We start from the raw sequence: 23035 nt of genomic DNA on the forward strand, positions 1-23035 counted from the left end.
GACAAAAAAAGCAGCCCTGCCACACAAACCCCACCAGCCCACAAACTATAGCACTCATCAGCCCCAATCAGCGAATTTTTTATATACTTTGTCGTCCCTATCACTCTATTAAAGGAGTTATTTAAAGAGCCACATGTTAATGGCGTCACAGTGCGTATGATTGGACCACAGCTCCATTTACATGGTGCTCTTCAAAGCTACGTTTCCTAGGATCATGGGGGTCCCAGCGGTCAGATCCACAACAAACAGAAAGTCATCCCCTATCCAAAAGATAGGGGAGAACTTCCAAATTTGGATAACCCTCCATACAGTATTATGGGCACCACATAGTCCTCCATACAGTATTATGGGCACAACTTAGTCCTCTATACATTGTTATTGGTACCACATAGTCCTCTTTACAGTATTATGGGCACCATATAGTCCTCTGTAGAGTATTATAGGCACCATATAGTCCTCCATACAGTATTATGGGCCCCACATAGTCCTCCATATAGTATTATAGACACCTCATAGACCTCCATACAGTATTATGGGCACCATATAGTCCTCCATAGAGTATTATGGGCACCACATAGTCCTCCATAGAGTATTATGGGCACCACATAGTCCTCCATACAGTATTATGGGCACCACATAGTCCTCCATACAGTATTACGGGCAACACATAATGCTCCATACAGTATAATGGCCCCATATATTGCTCCATACAGTACAATGGACCCCACATATTCCTCCATACGGTACAATGAGCCCCTATAATGCTCCATACACTATTATGGGCCCCATACATTACTGCATACAGTTTTATGGGCCCCATATAATGGTCCATACAGTATAATGGGCCCACATACTGTATATTACTTCAAACAGTATAATGGGCCCCATATATTACTTTTTTATAGTATAATGGGCCCCATAATACAGTATAATGGGCCCCATACATTACTTCATGCAGTATAATGGGCCCCATTTAATACTTCTACCTGTCCCGACTGCTCTGGTCTCCTCAGTGTATTTTGATCCTCTGCACTGCTTGGCACAAACGATTTGCTGTAGTGATGTCATTGCACCCTCTGCACTAAGACGTCACAGAGCTCAGACGCAAAGGGGGAATGATGACAGAGGGAGAATCAGCAGATGGCTTCCTCACTCATCATTGTTTTCAACTGTGTCTGCGCTGGCACCGAAGCCCCTACTTACGAGCCCCATAGCATGCCAAGTCCCCGACGGCACTTGCCCGCTTTTGCCGGGTGGTGATGTCAGCCTTGATATGTGTCATAATTGAGCACCACCAAATATTAAGCAGTGGGTGAAATGCTTTTAGGACACACATCCTTAAATCAAAGGCATTTATAAAAAGAAAATAATCAGCACACCGATTAAATGATTAAATAAGAGAAAGTGGAGGACTTTATTAGCTCGTGTGGTAATATTTCAATTCTATAGCAGAGAAATGATCTGTTATAGATCCAAAACTTTGTCACATGGGCTAATAAAGAGTCCGCCACTTTGCACAATTCATCGGAGCGCTTTTTATTTTCATAGATACACACACTTAGAGCAGATACTTATATTTACACCATGTATACAGGACAGGAGGAGTATACACAATGTACACAGCTCTACACAATATACTGTGGTAAGGAATATAGAGTGGAGCGGTGTATATACTATATAGTGTAGAGATGGGCCAGTGTATATAGTGTGGATTCCACACTATATACACAGCAACATACTATATGAACAGCTCTACACTGTATACACACAACTCTACATTATAATTGACAGTATTATAGTATATTATGTTATATGCTGTTGAATATATATCACATTGAGACTACTGTATATACATATGTATATACGGGTGCGGGGGCTGATGTATATACGGGTGCTGGGGCTGATGTATATACAGGTGCTGGGACTGATGTATATATGGGTGCTGGGGCTGATGTATATACAGGTGCTGGGGCTGATGTACACTCACTGGCCACTTTATTAGGTACACCATGCTAGTAACGGGTTGGACCCCCTTTTGCCTTCAGAACTGCCTCAATTCTTCGTGGCAGAGATTCAACAAGGTGCTGGAAGCATTCCTCAGAGATTTTGGACCATATTGACATGATGGCATCACACAGTTGGCGCAGATTTGTCGGCTGCACATCCCTGATGCGAATCTCCCGTTCCACCACATCCCAAAGATGCTCTATTGGATTGAGATCTGGTGACTGAGGAGGCCATTTGAGTACAGTAAACTCATTGTCATGTTCAAGAAACCAATCTGAGATGATTCGAGCTTTATGACATGGCGCATTATCCTGCTGAAAGTAGCCATCAGATGTTGGGTACATTGTGGTCATAAAGGGATGGACATGGTCAGCAACAATACTCAGGTAGGCTGTGGCGTTGCAACGATGCTCAATTGGCACCAAGGGGCCCAAAGAGTGCCCAGAAAAAATTCCCCACACCATGACACCACCACCACCAGCCTGAACCGTTGATACAAGGCAGGATGGATCCATGCTTTCATGTTGTTTACGCCAAATTCTGACCCTACCATCCGAATGTCGCAGCAGAAATCGAGACTCATCAGACCAGGCAACGTTTTTCCAATCTTCTACTGTCCAATTTCGATGAGCTTGTGCAAATTGTAGCCTCAGTTTCCTGTTCTTAGCTGAGAGGAGTGGTACCCAGTGTGGTCTTCTGCTGCTGTAGCCCATCTGCCTCAAAGTTCGACGCACTGTGCGTTCAGAGATGCTCTTCTGCCTACCTTGGTTGTAACGGGTGGCAATTTGAGTCACTGTTGCCTTTCTATCAGCTCGAACCAGTCTGCCCATTCTCCTCTGACCTCTGGCATCAACATGGCATTTCCGGCCACAGAACTGCCGCTCAATGGATTTTTTTTCTTTTTCGGACCATTCTCTGTAAACCCTAGAGATGGTTGTGCGTGAAAATCCCAGTAGATCAGCAGTTTCTGAAATACTCAGACCAGCCCTTCTGGCACCAACAATCTTGCCACGTTCAAAGGCACTCAAATCACCTTTCTTCCCCATACTGATGCTCGGTTTGAACTGCAGGAGATTGTCTTGACCATGTCTACATGCCTAAATGCACTGAGTTGCCGCCATGTGATTGGCTGATTAGAAATTAAGTCTTAACACACAGTTGGACAGGTGTACCTAATAAAGTGGCCAGTGAGTGTATATACGGGTGCTGGGGCCGATGTATATACAGGTGCTGGGGCTGATGTATATACGGGTGCTGGGGCTGGTGTATATACGGGTACTTATATTTACACCATGTATACAGGACAGGAGGAGTATACACAATGTACACAGCTCTACACAATATACTGTGGTAAGGAATATAGAGTGGAGCGGTGTATATACTATATAGTGTAGAGATGGGCCAGTGTATATAGTGTGGATTCCACACTATATACTATATACACAGCAACATACTATATGAACAGCTCTACACTGTATACACACAACTCTACATTATAATTGACAGTATTATACTATATTATGTTATATGCTGTTGAATATATATCACATTGAGACTACTGTATATACATATGTATATACGGGTGCGGGGGCTGATGTATATACGGGTACTGGGGCTGATGTATATACAGGTGCTGGGACTGATGTATATATGGGTGCTGGGGCTGATGTATATACAGGTGCTGGGGCTGATGTATATACGGGTGCTGGGGCCGATGTATATACAGGTGCTGGGGCTGATGTATATACGGGTGCTGGGGCTGGTGTATATACGGGTGCTGGGGCTGATGTATATACGGGTGCTGGGGCTGATGTATATGTGGGTGCTGGGGCTGATGTATATGCCGGTGCTGGGGCTGGTGTATATACGGGTGCTAGGGCTGATGTATATACAGGTGCTGGGGCTGATGTATATACAGGTCCTGGGGCTGATGTGTATACAGGTGCTGGGGCTGATGAATATACAGGTGTTGGGGCTGATGTATATATGGTGCAGGGGGCTGATGTATATATGGGTGCTAGGGCTGGTGTATATATGGGTGCTGGGGCTGATGTATATATGGGTGCTGGGACTGATGTATATACAGGTGCTAGGGCTGGTGTATATATATTATTATTATTATTATGCATTTATATAGTGCCATTTATTCCATGGCGCGTTACATGTGAAAAGGGGAAATATAGACAAGTATAATAAACATGTGTAAGATAAGACACACAAGTACATAAGGAGAGGGGATCCTGCCCACGAGGGCTCACAGTCTACAGGGATGAGTGAGGATACAGTAGGAGAGGGTAGAGCAGGTCGGGCGGTGGTTCAGTAGACCGAAGATCATTGCAGGCTGTAGGCTTGTCGGAACAGGTGGGTCTTCAGGTTCTTCTTGAAGGTTTCCGTTGATGGTGAGAGTCTGATGTGTTGCGGCAGAGAGTTCCAGAGTATGGGGGAAGCACGGGACAAGTCTTGTATGCGGTTGTGGGAAGAAGAGATAAGGGGAGAAGGAGATCTTGAGATGATCAAAGGTTGCGTGCAGGTATGTACCTGAGACCATGTCACAGATGTATGGAGGAGACAGGTTGTGGATGGCTTTGTATGTCATGGTTAGGGTTCTGAATTGGAGCCTCTGGGCAATAGGAAGCCAGTGAAGGGCCTGGCATAGGGGGAAGGCTGGGGAATAGCGGGGAGACAGGTGGATTAGTCAGGCAGCAGAGAGTAGGATGGACTGGCGTGGTACCAGAGTGCTAGAGGGGAGGCCAGAGAGTAGGAGGTTGCAGTAGTCTAGACAGGAGATGATAAGAGCATGCACTAGTGTTTTTGTGGTTTCGTGGTTGAGGAATGAGCGGATCCAGGAAATATTTTTGAGTTTGAGGTGGCAGGAGGAGGTGAGGGCTTGGATATTTGGTTTGAAAGAGAGCGCAGAGTTGAGGATCACCCCATGGCACCGAGCGTGCGGGATTGGAGAAAGCGAGCAGCCATTGACATTGATGGATAGGTCTGGTGGAGGGGTTGAGTGAGATGGGGGAAAGATGATGAATTCTGTTTTGTCCATGTTCAGCTTGAGAAAACGAACAGAGAAGAAGGCTGAGATAGCAGACAGACATTGTGGGATTTTGGTCAGTAAGGAGGTGATATCGGGTCCAAATAGGTAGATCTGCGTGTCATCAGCGTAGAGGTGATACTGCAAACCGTGGGATTTTATGAGCTGTCCCAAGCCGAAGGTGTAGATGGAGAATAGTAGGGGTCCTAGGACTGAATATATATACTTAATGCAGCGGCCAGGACCGTCCATCTGGGTAATCGGTACTCAGACGCGTCCGCTCTTCGCCAGTCCTTACATTGGCTGCCCATTCATTATAGGATCCAATTCAAAGTACTTGTTCTCACCCACAAAGCTCTCCACAGTGCGGCACCCCCTTACATCTCTTCTCTCATTTCTGTCTATCGGCCTAGCCGATCGCTGCGCTCTGCAAACGACTTTCGACTAACCTCTGCACTAATCCGTACCTCCCACTCCCGACTCCAAGACTTCTCCCGTGCTGCTCCTATCCTCTGGAATGCTCTACCCCAAGAAATCAGGACTATCCACAATTTGCATAGTTTCAGGCGCTCCCTCAAAACACACCTGTTCAGAGCGGCCTATCACATTCACTAATCAAAGTCATTCTCTGTGTAAGTGTGCGTGTGTAGCCCATTCACTATCTCCATCCATCCTTCACTCCCGCAAGATGGCTGGACCTTCATTGTAAATACACCATTGTATATACACCCCTGTACTCTGTACTCTGTATCTCCCTCACCTCATTGTAGATTGTAAGCTCTCACGAGCAGGGTCATCTTATTTCGTCTTATTTTGCTTTAATTATTGTATTGTTAGCGTTGTTACTTATGACTTGTGTTTTGAAACTGTTAAACTGTAAAGCGCTGCGGAATATGTTGGCGCTATATAAATAAAGATTATTATTATTATTATATATATATATAGGTGCTGACTAGAGGCTGATCAGTGATGTATATACATACAGCCCATATATACAGTGGGGCAAAAAAGTATTTAGTCAGTCAGCAATAGTGCAAGTTCCACCACTTAAAAAGATGAGAGGCGTCTGTAATTTACATCATAGGTAGACCTCAACTATGGGAGACAAACTGAGAAAAAAAAATCCAGAAAATCACATTGTCTGTTTTTTTTTCATTTTATTTGCATATTATGGTGGAAAATAAGTATTTGGTCAGAAACAAGCAATCAAGATTTCTGGCTCTCACAGACCTGTAACTTCTTCTTTAAGAGTCTCCTCTTTCCTCCACTCATTACCTGTAGTAATGGCACCTGTTTAAACTTGTTATCAGTATAAAAAGACACCTGTGAACACCCTCAAACAGTCTGACTCCAAACTCCACTATGGTGAAGACCAAAGAGCTGTCAAAGGACACCAGAAACAAAATTGTAGCCCTGCACCAGGCTGGGAAGACTGAATCTGCAATAGCCAACCAGCTTGGAGTGAAGAAATCAACTGTGGGAGCAATAATTAGAAAATGGAAGACATACAAGACCACTGATAATCTCCCTCGATCTGGTGCTTCACGCAAAATCCCACCCCGTGGGGTCAGAATGATCACAAGAACGGTGAGCAAAAATCCCAGAACCACGCGGGGGGACCTAGTGAATGAACTGCAGAGAGCTGGGACCAATGTAACAAGGCCTACCATAAGTAACACACTACGCCACCATGGACTCAGATCCTGCAGTGCCAGACGTGTCCCACTGCTTAAGCCTGTACATGTCCGGGCCCGTCTGAAGTTTGCTAGAGAGCATTTGGATGATCCAGAGGAGTTTTGGGAGAATGTCCTATGGTCTGATGAAACCAAACTGGAACTGTTTGGTAGAAACACAACTTGTCGTGTTTGGAGGAAAAAGAATACTGAGTTGCATCCATCAAACACCATACCTACTGTAAAGCATGGTGGTGGAAACATCATGCTTTGGGGCTGTTTCTCTGCAAAGGGGCCAGGACGACTAATCCGGGTACATGAAAGAATGAATGGGGCCATGTATCGTGAGATTTTGAGTGCAAACCTCCTTCCATCAGCAAGGGCATTGAAGATGAAACGTGGCTGGGTCTTTCAACATGACAATGATCCAAAGCACACCACCAGGGCAACGAAGGAGTGGCTTCGTAAGAAGCATTTCAAGGTCCTGGAGTGGCCTAGCCAGTCTCCAGATCTCAACCCTATAGAACACCTTTGGAGGGAGTTGAAAGTCCGTGTTGCCAAGCGAAAAGCCAAAAACATCACTGCTCTAGAGGAGATCTTCATGGAGGAATGGGCCAACATACCAACAACAGTGTGTGGCAACCTTGTAAAGACTTACAGAAAACGTTTGACCTCTGTCATTGCCAACAAAGGATATATCACAAAGTATTGAGATGAAATTTTGTTTCTGACCAAATACTTATTTTCCACCATAATATGCAAATAAAATGAAATAAAAAACAGACAATGTGATTTTCTGGATTTTTTTTTCTCAGTTTGTCTCCCATAGTTGAGGTCTACCTATGATGTAAATTACAGACGCCTCTCATCTTTTTAAGTGGTGGAACTTGCACTATTGCTGACTGACTAAATACTTTTTTGCCCCACTGTACATCAGCCTCAAGTCAGCACCAGTATATACATCACCCCCGCCAACACCTGAATATACATCAGCCCCAGCACCTGTGTATTATACAGGTGCTGATGTATACACTGGTGCTGAGGGTTACGTATAGATAGGTGCTGACTCGAGGCTGATGTATATACAGTGTACAGTGTATACACATCAGCCATTTTGGGCACAGTGGCTGGTACTGAGGAAAAGAAAGAAAGAACAGAGAGAGAGAAAGAAAAAAAGAAAGATTAGAGAGAGAAAGAAGGAAAGAACAGAGAGAGAAAGAAACAGAGAGATAAAGAAATATTCTATAAAGATACTATAGCAGCCCGGCTCCCATTGTAGTGCCCACCTGAGCCTCCCGATGCAGGACATTTCATGATACGCTCACATGGCCGGCATCCCCGATTCCAAGGCAATCCCGCTGTCCGAGGAGGACACGGTGATCTGAAGCATTGGATACGTGACGTTTGGGAGGTATGAATGCTCCCCACCATATACCTTGTACACGCATGGCTCCGCACGCCTCATACACACACGGTTCAACTTTGTATGCCTCGTACACACACGGCTCCGCTCCGTACACCTCGCGCACACATGGCTCCACTCAGTGCACACTTGGCTCCACTCCGTAAAACTCGTACAAATGCGACTCTGCTCCGTACGCCTTGTACACACGCGGCCATGCTCTGTACACCTTGTACACACATGGCTCCACTCCGTAAACCTTGAACACATGCGACTTTGCTCCATACGCCTCGTACACACGCAGCTCCGCTCCATACACACGCAGCTCCACTCCGCTCCGTACACCCCGCACAAACGCGGCTTCATTCCGTACACACGCGGCTTCATTCCGTACACACCCGGATCTGCTCCGCTCCGTAAACACAAGGCTCAGATCTGTACACTTTGCACACACAGGGCTCCGTTCCATACACCTCGTACACACACGGCTCCGCTCCTTAGACCTTGTACATACCTCCGCTCCGTACACCTCGTACACACACGGCTCCACTCCTTAGACATTGTACACACCTCCGGCTCCGCTCCATACACCTCGTACACACGCGGCTCCACTCCGTACACCTCGTACACACCCGGCTCTGCTCCACTCCGTACACCTCGTACACACACGGCTCCGCTCCATACACACGACTCCGCTCTGTCCACCTCATACATGCTGTGCTCCGTACACCTCGTACACATGCGGCTCCGCTCTGTACACCTCGTACACACACGGCTCCGTTCCGTACACCTCGTACACACGCGGCTCCGCTCCGTAGACCTCATACACACTCGGCTCTGCTCCACTCCGTACACCTCGTACACATCCGGCTCCGCTCCATACACCTCCGACTTCGCTCCGTACACCTCGTAAACACACGGCTCTGCTCCTTACACCTCGTACACACACGGCTCCGCTCCATACACACGGCTCCGCTCTGTCCACCTCATACATGCTCTGCTCCGTACACCTCGTACACACGCGGCTCTGCACCGTACACCTCGAACACACATGGCTCCGCTATGTACATCTTGTACACACATGGCTCCACTCTGTACACCATTGTACACATGGCTCCACTCTGTACACCATTGTACACATGCGGCTCCGCTCTGTACACCTCGTACACACATGGCTCCGTTCCGTACACCTCGTACACACGCGGCTCCACTCCGTACACCTCATACACACCCGGCTCTGCTCCACTCCGTACACCTCGTACACATCCGGCTCCGCTCCGTACACCTCTGGCTTCGCTCCATACACCTCGTACACACATGGCTCTGCTCCTTACACCTCGTACACACACGGCTCCGCTCTGTCCACCTCATACATGCTCTGCTCCGTACACCTCGTACACACGCGGCTCCGCACCGTACACCTCGAACACACATGGCTCCGCTATGTACATCTCGTACACACATGGCTCCACTCTGTACACCATTGTACACATGCGGCTCCACTCTGTACACCTCATACACACACGGCTCCCCTCCGTACACCTCGTACACACACGGTTCCGCTCCGTACACCTCGTACACACACGGCTCCGCTCTGTACACCTCGTACACACACGGCTCCACTCCGTACACCTTGTACACACGGGACTCTGCTCCGTACACCTCGTACACACGCGACTCTGCTCTGTACACCTCGTACACACACACAGCTCTACTACATCCACCCTGTAAACCCCTCCTGACCCCACACAAACTTCCCTCATCCAGCACCAAGACAACCAGCACAGCAGACTCCTGCAGACACCAAGAGGCAGGGATGTGTGCACAGGACCTGTGATGAGGTCACAGGAGGAGAGGAGTCAGGGGTCACATGATCAGGGGTCTGGACAGAGGACCCTGATCATGGGACCCCCTGACTCCTCCCCTCCTGTGACCTCATCACAGGTCCTGTTCGCAGAGAAGAGAGCAGCCAAGCGATGATGTGAGTGGCTGCGGAGGGGGGTCTCTGGAGGGAGAGGATGGGGTGCGTGGCGGCTTATCTCCCTGCTATAACCCGTGCCCACAGAGGGCCGGCGGCATGAAGAACAGCCAGTCCAGTGGCCGCATCAGCTGGCAAGAGGCCAGATGAGAGGGCGCTGCCAGCCCGCGGCCCACATGACAGCGGCCCAGCGGGAAAATGCCCGGTTGGGCACATTATCAATCCGGGCCTGGGTATATATATATAATGATACAGTTGTGGCCAAAAGTATTGACACCCCTGCAATTTTGTCAGATAATACTCAGTTTCTTCCTGAAAATGATTGCAATCACAAATTCTTTGGTATTATTATCTTCATTTAATTTGTCTTAAATGAAAAAACACAAAAGAGAATGAAGCAAAAAGCAAAACATTGATCATTTCACACAAAACTCCAAAAATGGGACAGACAAAAGTATTGGCACCTTCAGCCTAATACTTGGTTGCACAACCTTTAGCCAAAATAACTGCGACCAACCGCTTCCGGTGACCATCAATGAGTTTCTTACAATGCTCTGCTGGAATTTTAGACCATTCTTCTTTGGCAAACTGCTCCAGGTCCCTGATATTAGAAGGGTGCCTTCTCCAAACTGCGATTTTTAGATCTCTCCACAGGTGTTCTATGGGAATCAGGTCTGGACTCATTGCTGGCCACCTTAGAAGTCTCCAGTGCTTTCTCTCAAACCATTTTCTAGTGCTTTTTGAAGTGTGTTTTGGGTCATTGTCCTGCTGGAAGACCCATGACCTCTGAGGGATACCCAGCTTTCTCACACTGGGCCCTACATTATGCTGCAAAATTTGTTGGTAGTCTTCAGACTTCATAATGCCATGCACACGGTCAAGCAGTCCTGTGCCAGAGGCAGCAAAGCAACCCCAAAACATCAGAGAACCTCCGCCATGTTCTACTGTAGGGACCGTGTTTTTTTCTTTGAATGCCTCTTTTTTTCTCCTGTAAACTCTATGTTGATGCCTTTGCCCAAAAAGCTCTACTTTTGTCTCATCTGACCAGAGAACATTCTTCCAAAACATTTTAGGCTTTTTCAGGTAAGTTTTGGCAAACTCCTGGCTTTTTTATGTCTCGAGGTAAGAAGTGGGGTCTTCCTGGGTCTCCTACCATACAGTCCCTTTTCATTCAGACGCCGACGGATAGTACGGGTTGACACTGTTGTACCCTCGGACTGCAGGGCAGCTTGAACTTGTTTGGATGTTAGTCGAGGTTCTTTATCCAACATCCGCACAATCTTGTGTTGAAATCTCTTGTCAATTTTTCTTTTCCGTCCAAATCTAGGGAGGTTAGCCACAGTGCCATGGGCTTTAAACTTCTTGATGACACTGCGCACGGTAGACACAGGAACATTCAGGTATTTGGAGATGGACTTGTAGCCTTGAGATTGCTCATGCTTCCTCACAATTTGGTTTCTCAAGTCCTCAGACAGTTCTTTGGTCTTCTTTCTTTTCTCCATGCTCAATGTGGTACACACAAGGACACAGGACAGAGGTTGAGTCAACTTTAATCTATGTCAACTGGCTGCAAGTGTGATTTAGTTATTGCCAACACCTGTTAGGTGCCACAGGTAAGTTACAGGTGCTGTTAATTACACAAATTAGAGAAGCATCACATGATTTTTCGAACAGTGCCAATACTTTTGTCCACCCTCTTTTTTGTGTTTGGTGTGGAATTATATCCAATTTGGCTTTAGGACAATTCTATTTGTGTTTTTTAATTTAAGACAAATTAAATGAAGATAATAATACCAAAGAATTTGTGTTTGCAATAATTTTCAGGAAGAAACTGAGTATTATCTGACAAAATTGCAGGGGTGTCAATACTTTTGGCCACAACTGTATATAGTATGGGTTGCTTTTTTTAGGAAGTTTATTTTTTTTTATATTACACAATTACATTTATTACAGGAGAACTGGAAAAAAATGTACGCTTTTTTTCAACATTTACTAATCTCAGAAAAGGACTTGAGTGATCCTTTAATCGGGTAGGTAATACACTACTCAATCTATGTAGTGCAGTGCATTGCTCTAGCTTGTAATTGTTATACTGACATGCCAGTTAGGCTCAGTTCACAGCATGAGTATTTGGTTTTTGATGCTGCAAATTTTCTGCAGCATTTTTGCACTAATTAGCTAAACTAGGTTACTAGCATTTTTTCATTGCATTTCATTGTGTTTTTTTTATGTTGATTTGTGTAGCACTTATTTTTTGTCCTTTGGAAAATTACTGTTACTTAGTTTTGATAAAACTTTATTGATAATGTTATGTGCAGATTACATGCATTTTTATTTATTCTGCGGAGTGAAAAGCTGTAAATAAGCATATGCATTTTTTATCTGCCAATTTTTCTTATCTCAGTTAACTCTATAGGAAAATCCACAAATAAAATACTTATATACCACAAGAGAGGTTAACTTGTCTCAGATTTCAAAATAGCACCACTAGTCAGTTTGCACAGTGCAGAAGAAAGCACATTAAGATTTACATACATCCCCTATACTTTTCTGGAATTGTAATACGCTGCATTTTTTTGTGTAGTGAAAATATCCCGCATAAAAAATGTACTAAATTCTCATCGTAAGAACTTAGCCTAAGTGGATCCCACCTCCGGTAGGATCTAATACATTCATTAAGGTACATGGCAGACATTTAGGCCGTTGTTAGGCAATACCAATCACTGGGCACCATATGATCATGCTGTGGGGTAGGCAATGGGTTGACAGAAGGAGAGCTCTCCCTCTGTCAAACTCCTCAGATGCCAGGGTTGCTATTGACCACCTCATCTGAGGAGATAACTTGCTGGGACTGAAGCTATCGTCGGTCTCAGCTGTGACAGCGGGAGTTTTTATATTTATTTCCATTGGCCCCCTATGCCTGCATCATCCATGGGATGTACTTATATGTCCTGATGGATGAACGTACTCTCCTTCAGAACTAGAAGATACATACAGCTCTGGTTTAGCTTTCACGGCATGAAAAATGTTGACACGAATGGCAACCATTTAAGTGAATGGCCACTTATGAAATATGTGAATGTGCCTGCTCTGCCAGTGATTAGCAACTTTTACATTGATGCCAGGGTCACACGACTGTAAATTCTCTCATCTAAAGGTCCCGTTACATTTAGCGATGCACCAGCGATCCCGACAACGATACGACCCGGTCAGGATCACTGGTGCATCGCTAAATGGTCGCTAGTGAGCTGCCAAACAGGCAGATCTCACCAGCGATGCAGCAGCAGTCGGCGGTCATCACTTACCTGTCACATGCAGCGAGGGTGACGTCTTCCGCCCGCGTTCATGGAGTTGCTCGTCGGCGCCAGCAGGAAGCCGACGACGAGAAATGGACCAGGCCGATCTTGCGCGATCAGCGATAGACAGCGGGGGAGCCGGTCGGAGGTAAGTATCACATGTAGTGATATCGCTAGCGATATCGCTGTTGCGTCACAAAATCGGTGACGCTTTAGCGATATCACTAGCGATCTCGCTATGTGTGACGGGGGCTTAAGAGAATCGGGCCGATTATGCTAACAAAACTCTGATCAGAGTGTCAGCATAGTGTGATTTGATTCTGCGGGAGTCAGGTAATGACCATGTCAGTACAATATGATCTCCTCAGCTGTGACATCATTTTAATTTATAGCCAAGAAAGCTGCTGTAATATGACATCGCCTAACTTAGTTGTTGTAGCATCACAATCATTTTTAAACTGTAATATCAAAACTGGGTTTCAATCATTAACATTTTTTGCCTCACAGGTGGCTCTAAACTACTAGGTAAACTACTGATACAGGGAAGATGTATATCTTTGTACCGTGTTAGCCAGTAGATAGAAAAATATTCAGGATTGAGAGTCCTCAGTAGTTGATACCTTTTAATGGCTAACTGAAAAGATGGTAACACATTGCAAGCTTTCGAGACTACTCAGGTCTCTTCATCAGGCATAACTAATACAAAATCTGAAAAGTCACATATTTAGGCTGTATTGTGCATAAATATGTGACTCTTCAGATTTTGTATTAGTCTAGCCTGATGAAGAGACCTGAGTAGTCTCGAAAGCTTGCAATGTGTTACCATCTTTTCAGTTAGCCATTAAAAGGTATCAACTACTGAGGACTCTCAATTCTGAATATTTAGGTAAACTACTGTGAGCCCACAACCATGTTTCCTTCCAATATGCTACAGTAACATGAAAAGATTGCTTTTATCAGCTATACTGTTCCTGCTCTAACTGCTTAAATGGAATTTGTCAGTAGGGGCAACCTTCCTTATCAGTATATATGGGCATGTAGGTCATAAAAATGAATAAAATAATACATATGTACCTGTGATCTGGTGGCTTATTTCAGAGAAATGCATGTTTTCTTATATGTAAATGAGCTGTTCGGGAGGATGAGCATGACACAGATCTGTATACGAATTTACCTCCAGTGCTTATCTAATATATAAAGCTCAATGTGTGTGTATGTATGTATGTATGTATGTATGTCCGGGATTGGCATCCGCACCGTCGCAACTACAGCCACAAAATTTGGCACAGTCACATGTCTGGACCCCGAGAGTGTCTTAGGCTATGTTGTGAGGTGAAATTTTAACCCCCGCGCGTTCCAATTCACCTAACAATTTTGCCCCTATCTACGTAATGGGGAAAAAGTGTGTGTGTATCAAGCCCCGCCCCTCATTATGATGTCATAATGGTTGCCATGGCGACGCTGATGTCATCATAGGTTGCAAGCCCCGCCGCTCATTATGATGTCATAATGGTTGACTATGGGATGGAGGATGTGTGATGGGTATATGGGCACTGGACTATGGGATTGAGGATATGTATGACGGGTATATGGGCACGGGACTATGGGATGGAGGATGTGTGATGGGTATATGGGCATGGGACTATGGGATGGAGGATGTGTGATGGGTATATGGGCACTGGACTATGGGATGGAAGATATGTATGACGGGTATATGGGCACGGGACTACGGGATGGCGGATATGTATGATGGGTATATGGGCATGGGACTATGAGATGAAGGATGTGTGATGGGTATATGGGCACTCGACTATGGGATGGCGAATATATGTGATGGGTATATGGGCATGGGACTATGGGATGGAGGATGTGTGATGGGTATATGGGCACTCGACTATGGGATGGAGGATATGTGTGATGGGTATATGGGCACGGGCCTATGGGATCGTTGATATGTATGATGGGTATATGGGCACGGGACTATGGGATGGAGGATATGCATGATGGGTATATGGGCACGGGCCTATGAGATGGTGGATATGTATGATGGGTATATGGGCACGCGATTATGGGATGGAGGATAATTATAATTTGTTATAACTAACCACAGTTAGTTACTATGCCCGGGCAGCGCCGGGCTCTTCAGCTAGTCTAATATATAAAGCTCAATGTGTGTATGTATGTATGTATGTATGTATGTATGTGTGTGTGTATGTCCGGGATTGGCATCCGCAGTGTCGCAGCTACAGCCACAAAATTTGGCACAGTCACACGTCTGGACCCCGAGAGTGTACTAGGCTATGTTGTGAGGAAAAATTTTAACCCCGCGCATTCCAATTCACCAAACAATTTTGCCCCTATCTACATAATGGGGAAAAAGTGTGTGTGTATCAAGCCCCGCCCCTCATTATGATGTCATAATGGTTGCCATGGCGACACTGATGTCATCATAGGTTGCAAGCCCCGCCGCTCATTATGATGTCATAATGGTTGACTATGGGATGGAGGATGTGTGATGGGTATATGGGCACTGGACTATGGAGGATATGTATGACGGGTATATGGGCACGGGACTATGGGATGGAGGATGTGTGATGGGTATATGGGCACTGGACTATGGATGGAGGATATGTATGACAGGTATATGGGCACAGGACTATGGGATGGCGGATATGTATGATGGGTATATGGGCCCGGGACTATGGGATGGAGGATATGTATGATGGCTATATGGGCATGGGACTATGAGATGAAGGATGTGCGATGGGTATATGGGCAATCGACTATGGGATGGAGGATGTGTGATGGGTATATGGGCATGGGACTATGGGATGGAGGATGTGTGATGGGTATATGGTCACTCGACTATGGGATGGAGGATATGTATGATGGGTATATGGGCACGGGCCTATGGGATCGTGGATATGTATGATGGGTATATGGGCACAGGACTATGGGATGAAGGATAATTATAATTTGCTATAACTAACCACAGTTAGTTACTATGCCCGGGCAGCGCCGGGCTCTTCAGCTAGTTTTTAATAAAAGGAGCCGTTACCAGTGTGAATCATGCAACTAACACACAACAAGAGAACTGAACTTTGTCTCCTTACAAGCAAATTTGCTACAGCTCTGCTGTACTGTAACAGTATTGCAGCCTTGTCTGCCTGTGAGTTGGAAGCTGGAGCTGAGAGGAACCTGCAGATGTGTCATTTAGGCCAGGGTCACACTTGCGTGTGCAATGCTAGAAACTCACACAAGTCTCTTGCATCAGTACCTAGCGCTGCCGCTGGCACTCAGGACTGGAGTGTGCAGCTGCATGTATTTCTATGCAGCCTCACACTCCGGTCCGAGTACCGGGTATTGATGCGAGAAACTTGTGCGAGTTTCTCGCATTGTACATGCGAGTGTGACCACGGCCTAATCATCACACACAGCTCTGCAGTGAGATCAGGAGAGCAGAGAGCGGCGATTAAATATCACACTTTCCATTTATCATAAGATCTAGATGCAGATTCTCATGCAGATCAGTGTCCGGCTCATTGTCCTGAACAGCTGATTTACATACAAGAAAAACGTGGATTTGTCTGGAGTAAGAAATCAAATCACACATGTCAAGATATCATTTAATTCAGCTTCCTATGACCTGTGCGCCCATATACACTGCTTAGGAGAGTTCATCCTACTGACAGATTCCTTAATGTTCGTTTGAACATCGAGACTCTGTCTAAAGACAGAGAATGCCAACATCACACAAAAGAAACCTTCCAGAAGTGTTGTTTTCCTTAAAGTTTTGGTAGGATTCCAGGGTCTTGTCAACTCCTACAAGGTGTCAGGGTCCTGACAGCGCCGGCGTACAGCCTCCGCTAAGCAGGGACTCACCCGCACCGTAGGGACCCCTGGGGACAAGAACAGCTGGAAAATAAAGATGCACAGGACCTGAATGTAGAAGTTTAGCAAGCTGGTACAGGACCTACGGTCATGTGAACGGTCATGTGACTGCAAGGGGGCGGGGCTTAGCGTCCTGCTTTCAAAGAAGGTAGAAAACTCAAAGTTGGGCAAAGCGGGGGTCATGCACAGTACAGGCAAGCGAGGTACAGGAGGGATAAACAGACGGGAGGTCAGGCAAAGCCAAAGGTCATACACAAGATATCAGTAAAGTACCAGGGATGAGACAGAACGGATAGTCAGGGCCAAGCAGAGATCAAAACCAAACAGACGTAGAAGGTACCAAGCAGAATCCAAAGCAATATCCAGAGAACAGACCGAGTCATACACAGAGAATCATGCAACCAGAACACAGCACTAACACACTCAGGGGTCACCACACAATGCCAAGGGCGAAAGTATAACTGACGGGGGGGGATGGGAGCTTCCTGAGGCTATAAGAAGCCTCCCCAGAACCAATGAGCGGCCACCATAATAGGTCCCAGGTGTGCAGGTGAGAGTCTGCACTGAGGTCAGAACATTAACCCCAGCAATGCCGGTCACCCAGCACTGGTATCATGACAGTACCCCCTCTCAACGGGGGACCTCTGGACCCCCAGGCTTGCCCGGGTATCTAGCATGGAAAGCCCGAACCAGATGATCCGCATGCATCAACCGGGTCGGCACCCAGGACCTCTCCTCCGGCCCATACCCCTTCCAATGAACTAGGTACTGTACTGACCGCCGTACCAACCTAGAATCTACGATGTGACCAATCTCATATTCCACATGTCCCTCAATCAAAACCGGAGGAGCAGCGGACTCGGATTCTCCCCGGACTGCTTCAAACGGTTTCAGTAGAGATCTATGGAAGACATTAGGGATCTTGAAAGAGGGTGGAAGGCACAGCCTGTACGCTACTGGGTTGATTTTTTCCACAATCTTGTACGGGCCAATGAATTTGGGGCCCAACTTGGCTGACGGAATCTTTAACTTAATGTTTCGCGTGGAGAGCCAAACTTTCTCTCCAACCTGAAACATGGGACCAGGTGTTCGTTTCCTGTCCGCGAAAAACTTATACCTGGCTTGAGACCTAGATATACGCCACTGGACTTCAACCCATGTATCTTTTAACCGCTGCACAGAGTCCTCAGCTCCTGGGCACCCCGTATCCAGACGAGAAAACTCACCAAAATGAGGACTGAACCCATAGTTGATCAAGAAAGGGGACATACCAGTGGATTGACTCACCCGACTATTGAAGGCAAATTCAGCCAACGGCAGTATATCACACTAGTCATTCTGTATAGCAGAAGTCAGACATCTAAGGATCTGTTCCAGAGACTGATTAGTGTGCTCCGTCTGACCATTACTCTCAGGATGGTATGCAGACGAAAAGGACAGAGATATCCCTAATTTTTTGCAGAAAGCACGCCAAAACTTAGCCACAAACTGCACACCACGATCAGACACCACATTCAGGGGTACCCCATGCAAGCAGACCACATGCTGCACAAACAATCTGGATAAGGTCTCAGCAGAAGGTAATGCGGACAGGGGTACAAAATGAGCCTGCTTTGAAAATCTGTCCACCACTACCCATACCACCGTATTACCCCTGGAAGAGGGAAGATTGGTAATAAAATCCATGGACAGATGGGTCCACGGTCTTTCGGGAACTTCCAAGGGCATCAGCTCCCCCGCCGGCCGGCTATGGGAGCTTTTAGAACGAGCGCAGACCCCACAACCAGAAATGAATTTCTTTATATCAGAACCAAGAGTAGGCCACCAGAAGATCCTAGCCACCGCCAGTCGCGTGGCTGATGTACCAGGGTGAGCACACAACTTGGATTCGTGGAACTCTTGCAAGAGTTTAAGGCGAAGTTGCTCTGGGACAAACAACTTGCCCCCTGGCTTGGCCGCAGGAGCCAGCGACTGGGCCCCCTCAATTTCCCGTTCCAATTCAGACGAGATCCCTGCTAACACCACCCCAGGGTGCAGGATGGAGGACGGTGGCTCAGAGGCAGACACAGGGTGAAAACTACGAGATAAGGTGTCAGCCTTGACATTCTTTGACCCTGGACAGAATGTAATAGTAAACTGGAAACGAGAAAAAAAGTGACCAAGCAGAATCCAAAGCAATATCCAGAGAACAGACCAAGTCATACACAGAGAATCATGCAACCAGAACACAGCACAAACACACTCAGGGGTCACCACACAATGCCAAGGGCGAAAGTATAACTGACGGGAGATGGGAGCTTCCTGAGGCTATAAGAAGCCTCCCCAGAACCAATGAGAGGCCACCATAATAGGTCCCAGGTGTGCAGGTGAGAGTCTGCACCGAGGTCAGAACATTAACTCCAGCATTGCCGGTCACCCAGCACTGGTATCATGACACAGGGCTCCTGGCGAGAGTTGGCAAATATGGCATTTGGACAGAGGATGTTGTTCTAAAAAACTAAGGAACTTTACCAAAATTCTAATTAATAATGAAAATATAAAATAATACATATAATGTCATTACCTGCCAACAGCAATTGCAGCTATCAGGAATGCAAGCAAAAACGCCAGAAGAACCGAGAGAATGACAACAATTACGATCATTCCCGCACTACGTCCACCAGGCCCGGTATCAATAGTACTTCTGTTCATTCCTGTTAAAAGAGAATACAATTTCACATACATAGTATACCTGGTGTAAACGTATATGCTGGACTGCACTCACAAAGACATAGTAACTATGGATAGTCAAAATGTAAATCTTGCTGATAATAACTAATACTTAATAAAAAAAAAGTTTAAATTAACATCTGTCAATAATGTTTTTGAACTCATAAAAGGCATAAAAATACCACCAAAATATGTCAAAATGCAATGTGTTAAACCCCTTCAGGCAAGTTTAGCAGTAGGTACTGGGATACTGGGTTCCTTTTCAATTTTTTACCAAGCAATCTCTGTGTATCTGTGAAGTAGCAGTCAAATATCATTTCAAATATGGTACCTGTTAAGAGGTTGAATTTTTCAGACCAGCGCGTCTCTCTGGTTAGTGTAGTATTATTCAGCAAAACAAATTTAACCCTAGAAACAAAAAAGAACAGTTCGGTTTTTAACCTTTTAGGGTGTGTGCACACGCTGCGGATTCTGCTGCGGATCCGCAGCGGTTTTGGTCCTGCAGATCCGAAGCAGTTTCTGCTGCGGTGTACAGTACCATAATATCCTATGGGAAATGGCAACCGCAGTGCAGACAGTGCGGATTTTTCTGCGCAGATTTGCTGCGGTTTCTAATTCGCAGAAAGAAATGACATGTCAATTCTTTCTGCGGATTCCGCTGCGGTTTACCATCTCCTCCATTGTAGAGGTGATAAACCGCAGGGCAAAACCGCAGGGTAATCCGCAGATAAACTGCAGGTCTTTTGACCTGCGGATTTACCTGCAGATTTTGCTAAATCCACACGGATCAATCCGCAGCAGAAGACGCAGCGTGTGCACACACCCTTAAACTTGTGAGAAATCAGGGTAAATGATAAGAATATAGTCATAAATGAAGTTAGTTTCAAAGTATGTAAAACACTATTTTTTAGTTTATGTGACCTGTGCTGTAGCTAATGGTCAAATCACTTACAGCGACAGTGTAGTTTTTTTTATTAGCTTTTATAATAAAATATTATACAATTTTTTTCCAATATATCACAAAGGTTATGTCACTGTCAGGTGACCCAATAACCAAGAGTGCCACTCATTTCATAAAGTACATGTTTTATTAAACATTAATTGACATACAACCATAAAACCCCCAGGAAGAAGCACGGGCGAAACGCGCGTTGGGGTGCGGGGAAGCAGCATCCCACTCTATGCCTAACTCCACTGTGCACACCGCTCAGGTAATATGTATTTGGGGATTTATTCATCACATTTATTTTCATGCTTTGGGTCATTTTAACCTGCATACATGAGAGGCTGTGGTAGCGCTGTAGCAGCAATGGCTGCATATATTGCATATTGTGGGTGATTAGAATCCACATATGTGTAAGGCTATGGTGGTGTAGCAGCAGCAATAGCTGATTAATGAATAGTTATTTAATGGTGTGAATTGTGTGTTAGATTAAGGCAGTAAATTTCATTCACATCTATGCAGGTTTTTGCATGCAATTTTCTACAGCCATTTAGCCCTGTTGTATCTAATTAAAGATAGTAAGTATATTGTGGGGCATATTATATGTGTAAAGCTATGGTGGTGTAGCAGCAGCAACAGCTGATTAATGAATAGTCATTCAATGGTGTGAATTATGTGTTAGATTTTATTCAAATTAAGGCAGTAAATTTTATTCACATCTATGCAGGTTTTTGCATGCAATTTTCTGCAGCCATGTGTAAGGCTATGGCGGTGTAGCAGCAGCAACAGCTGATTAATGAATAGTCATTCAATGGTGTGAATTATGTGTTAGATTCTATTCAAATTAAGGCAGTAAATTTTATTCACATCTATGCAGGTTTTTGCATGCAATTTTCTACAGCCATTTAGCCCTGTTGTATCTAATTAAAGATAGTAAGTATATTGTGGGGCATATTATATGTGTAAAGCTATGGTGGTGTAGCAGCAGCAACAGCTGATTAATGAATAGTCATTCAATGGTGTGAATTATTGTTAGATTTTATTCAAATTAAGGCAGTAAATTTTATTCACATCTATGCAGGTTTTTGCATGCAATTTTCTGCAGCCATGTGTAAGGCTATGGCGGTGTAGCAGCAGCAACAGCTGATTAATGAATAGTCATTCAATGGTGTGAATTATGTGTTAGATTCTATTCAAATTAAGGCAGTAAATTTTATTCACATCTATGCAGGTTTTTGCATGCAATTTTCTGCAGCCATGTGTAAGGCTATGGCGGTGTAGCAGCAGCAACAGCTGATTAATGAATAGTCATTCAATGGTGTGAATTATGTGTTAGATTCTATTCAAATTAAGGCAGTAAATTTTATTCACATCTATGCAGGTTTTTGCATGCAATTTTCTGCAGCCATGTGTAAGGCTATGGCGGTGTAGCAGCAGCAACAGCTGATTAATGAATAGTCATTCAATGGTGTGAATTGTGTTTTAGATTCTATTCAAATGAAGGCAGTAAATTTTATTCACATCTATGCAGGTTTTTTTGCATGCAATTTTCTATAGTTTAATTAAAAATGTATCTAATCAATTAATACTAAGTATATTGTTGGGCATTTTATATTATTCAGGATACTGTAGTCATTTTCTTTAAATTTTGACACATTATATAATTGGAATTGTATCCTTTTGCTGTTTCTCCTTCCTATAAGTGTTGGTTTGAGGCAATGGTTTTATGGTTGTATGTCAATTAATGTTTAATAAAACATGTATTTTATAAAATGAGTGACACTCTTGGTTATTGGGTCACCTGACAGTGACATAATCTTTGTGATATATTTGTGCATTGAGAGTGTAGCCCGCTCCTTTGAAGGATAATGGGCTTGGGTATTGTGCTTACCAATTTTTTTCCAATGTGTATTAATTTGGATTCAGTTAATTATGTTCACAAAAAATGCAAAAATTTTTCTCTGCAGTTTTTAATGTGTTTTATGTGGGTATTTTTTTCTGCATCTAAATAATTCAGTGAGCAAATTTGATACATAATCCATACTGAAAACGCCACAAGAATGATATCTTGGTAATCCAGATTAAGATCTTGCTCACATGAG

At 45.0% G+C, this 23035-nt stretch overlaps 1 protein-coding gene across 1 annotated transcript in view; it reads right to left on the minus strand.

Annotated features, from left to right (window-relative positions):
- The window catches only part of LOC141085915 (uroplakin-3b-like protein 1), a 42522-nt gene that overhangs the window by 5178 nt on the left and 14309 nt on the right, over window positions 1-23035 (minus strand). The window contains exons 4-5 of the mRNA XM_073571550.1: window positions 20322-20398; window positions 19845-19974 (exon numbers count right to left, since the gene is read on the minus strand). Of these exons, the coding sequence (XP_073427651.1) occupies window positions 19845-19974; window positions 20322-20398 (207 nt within the window). The remainder of the gene's footprint in view (window positions 1-19844; window positions 19975-20321; window positions 20399-23035) is intronic.

Source organism: Dendrobates tinctorius, unplaced genomic scaffold (genome assembly GCF_039654945.1).
Source record: "Dendrobates tinctorius isolate UK_male_01 unplaced genomic scaffold, ASM3965494v1 ptg000007l, whole genome shotgun sequence".
Classification (NCBI taxonomy): domain Eukaryota; kingdom Metazoa; phylum Chordata; class Amphibia; order Anura; family Dendrobatidae; genus Dendrobates; species Dendrobates tinctorius.